The sequence below is a fragment of the Saccopteryx leptura genome, chromosome 10, assembly GCF_036850995.1.
Source record: "Saccopteryx leptura isolate mSacLep1 chromosome 10, mSacLep1_pri_phased_curated, whole genome shotgun sequence".
NCBI lineage: Eukaryota > Metazoa > Chordata > Mammalia > Chiroptera > Emballonuridae > Saccopteryx > Saccopteryx leptura.
The window spans coordinates 9,309,210-9,311,032 of record NC_089512.1 but is presented as its reverse complement, the minus strand read 5'-3'; the positions used below and the strand labels follow the sequence as shown (position 1 = coordinate 9,311,032).

The window sequence follows — 1,823 nt, the reverse complement described above, 5'->3', positions numbered from 1 at the left end:
TTTATAGTCACGAATCTAGAACTCTGTTTGGCCTAAGACCGTGGCTGGCACCCTCTCCTCCGTCATCCAGAACGACATAGCCCACTCATTCGTCTCCAAGGAGAAGTTCATGGAGAAGACTCAGGGCCAGAGATGATCTACCTCAACACCAGGTGGCGTTGCTCCACACTGGTCAGTGGTCACGATCTAGCCGGGACACCCAAGCTGCCTCCCCTCCAGCTACAGCCACTGTGCCTGGAAGGTCACTCTTGCTGGGACCTGAGTCAGAACCCGTCAGAGAGTTCCTGCTCCCCTGCAGATGGGGACATGGAGTTGGCCCTGTCCTGGTTCTTGGTGTGGAAGAAGGGGAGCCATTTCCCTGGGCTCAGGGACTGGAGACTGTAGAACAACTCACGCAGGTACTCGCGGAACTTCTCGCCAACAAAAACATAAATAATGGGGTTGACACAGCAGTGTATGTAGGAGATCATGACTGTCACATGAGTGGCCAGGGCTAGTTGGTCTTTGTGGTTATAGTAATTGACTGAAAGAACGTCTTCAAAAGCGGAAAGAGACATAGTCAGATTGAAGGGCGTCCAAAAGAGAAAAAATATGATCATGATGACAAAAATCAGACGCACGGCTTTGGACTTCCTCTCATTGGGCCGTCTGAGCAGAATCTTTATGATCCCCGTGTAGCAGATGATCATGATCACCAGAGGCAAGATCAGCCCCAGGATGTTCAGTTTCAGAGCCAGGAACTCTCTCCAATGATTGTAGTATGCAGGAGGGATAAGTGAGTTGCAGACGTAACGACCTTCAGTGCTCAGGGAATCCATAAAGAAAAAGTCTGGAATTGAAGTCAGGATGGCCAGGACCCAGCTGACTACGCTGGTGATGATACCAAATTTAATGGTCCGGACCCGCAGAGCAAACACAGCATGGACGATTGCCAGGTACCTGTCGATGGTCAGTAGGATGATGAAGAAGATCTCACTGTACAGACCTACGTAATAAAGCCCCGAGAGCAACTTGCACATGACACTGCCGAACACCCAGTTATCTTTCTGAAAGAAGTGAATCCCGAAGGGCAGCGTGAAGAGGAGGAGCAGGTCAGAAATGGCCAGGTTGAGGATGTAGATGCTGGTCATGTTCTTGAGCCTCTTGTGTTGCAAGAGGACCAGGACCACCAGGATGTTGCCGACCAGGCCAATGACAAATACCAGGGAGTACAAAGTGGGCACCACCTGCACTAGAAAAGACCCTACAGTTTCATATAGGTATGGGGTTGTGTCCCCGTAGTTGACTTTTGTGTTCTTGTCATAGTCCATTGAAATGTTTGAAATTTCCATCCTGCTTTCTGCCATGGGTCCAAGTAGATGGTTTCTGTAGTTACTTTGGTGGTAAAGGCAGTGGGCTCTGGACAACAGAGACAAGGCAGTTATTATATGACACCAACCACTTGACAACCGTTTATTGAGTGAAAAGTGCCAACTTGTAACCATGTGCTGGGACACAACCTTGAACAACGTGGCCCCAGGTCTTCTTCACTGTCATAGAAATTGTACTTTAATTTGGGGGGGGAGATATAGAGGTGAGGGAGACAATAAACTAATGAGTGCACAAACCATGAAGTCAAATACTTTGGCAATGACTGTTGGGAAGGGAACGTCTGGTGGATGGAGCACCCAGACAAAGGGAGAGCAACCTCATTCTTCATCACCAACGCTTCCCTCATGATTCCCACGGACCTGCCATTGGACTCTGTGTTAAAGAATCCGGCATGGTGCCATTTATGTCTTTGATTTTACACATGATGACAGAGAGGTTGACAGTGGTAGGAC

At 48.8% G+C, this 1,823-nt stretch overlaps 1 protein-coding gene across 1 annotated transcript; it reads right to left on the bottom strand.

The window, feature by feature from the left end:
- Nucleotides 1-263: 263 nt before the first annotated feature.
- LOC136382577 (C-C chemokine receptor type 1-like) lies at nt 264-1,331 on the bottom strand. Its single transcript, XM_066352011.1, has one exon. It carries the CDS (start codon nt 1,329-1,331, stop codon nt 264-266), a length of 1,068 nt encoding a protein of 355 aa, XP_066208108.1.
- Between the last annotated feature and the right edge of the window lie 492 nt (nt 1,332-1,823).

Coding starts and splice junctions, on each gene's coding strand:
- LOC136382577 (XM_066352011.1), bottom strand. CDS start 1,331: ATGGAAATTTCAAACATTTCAATGGACTATGACAAGAACACAAAAGTC.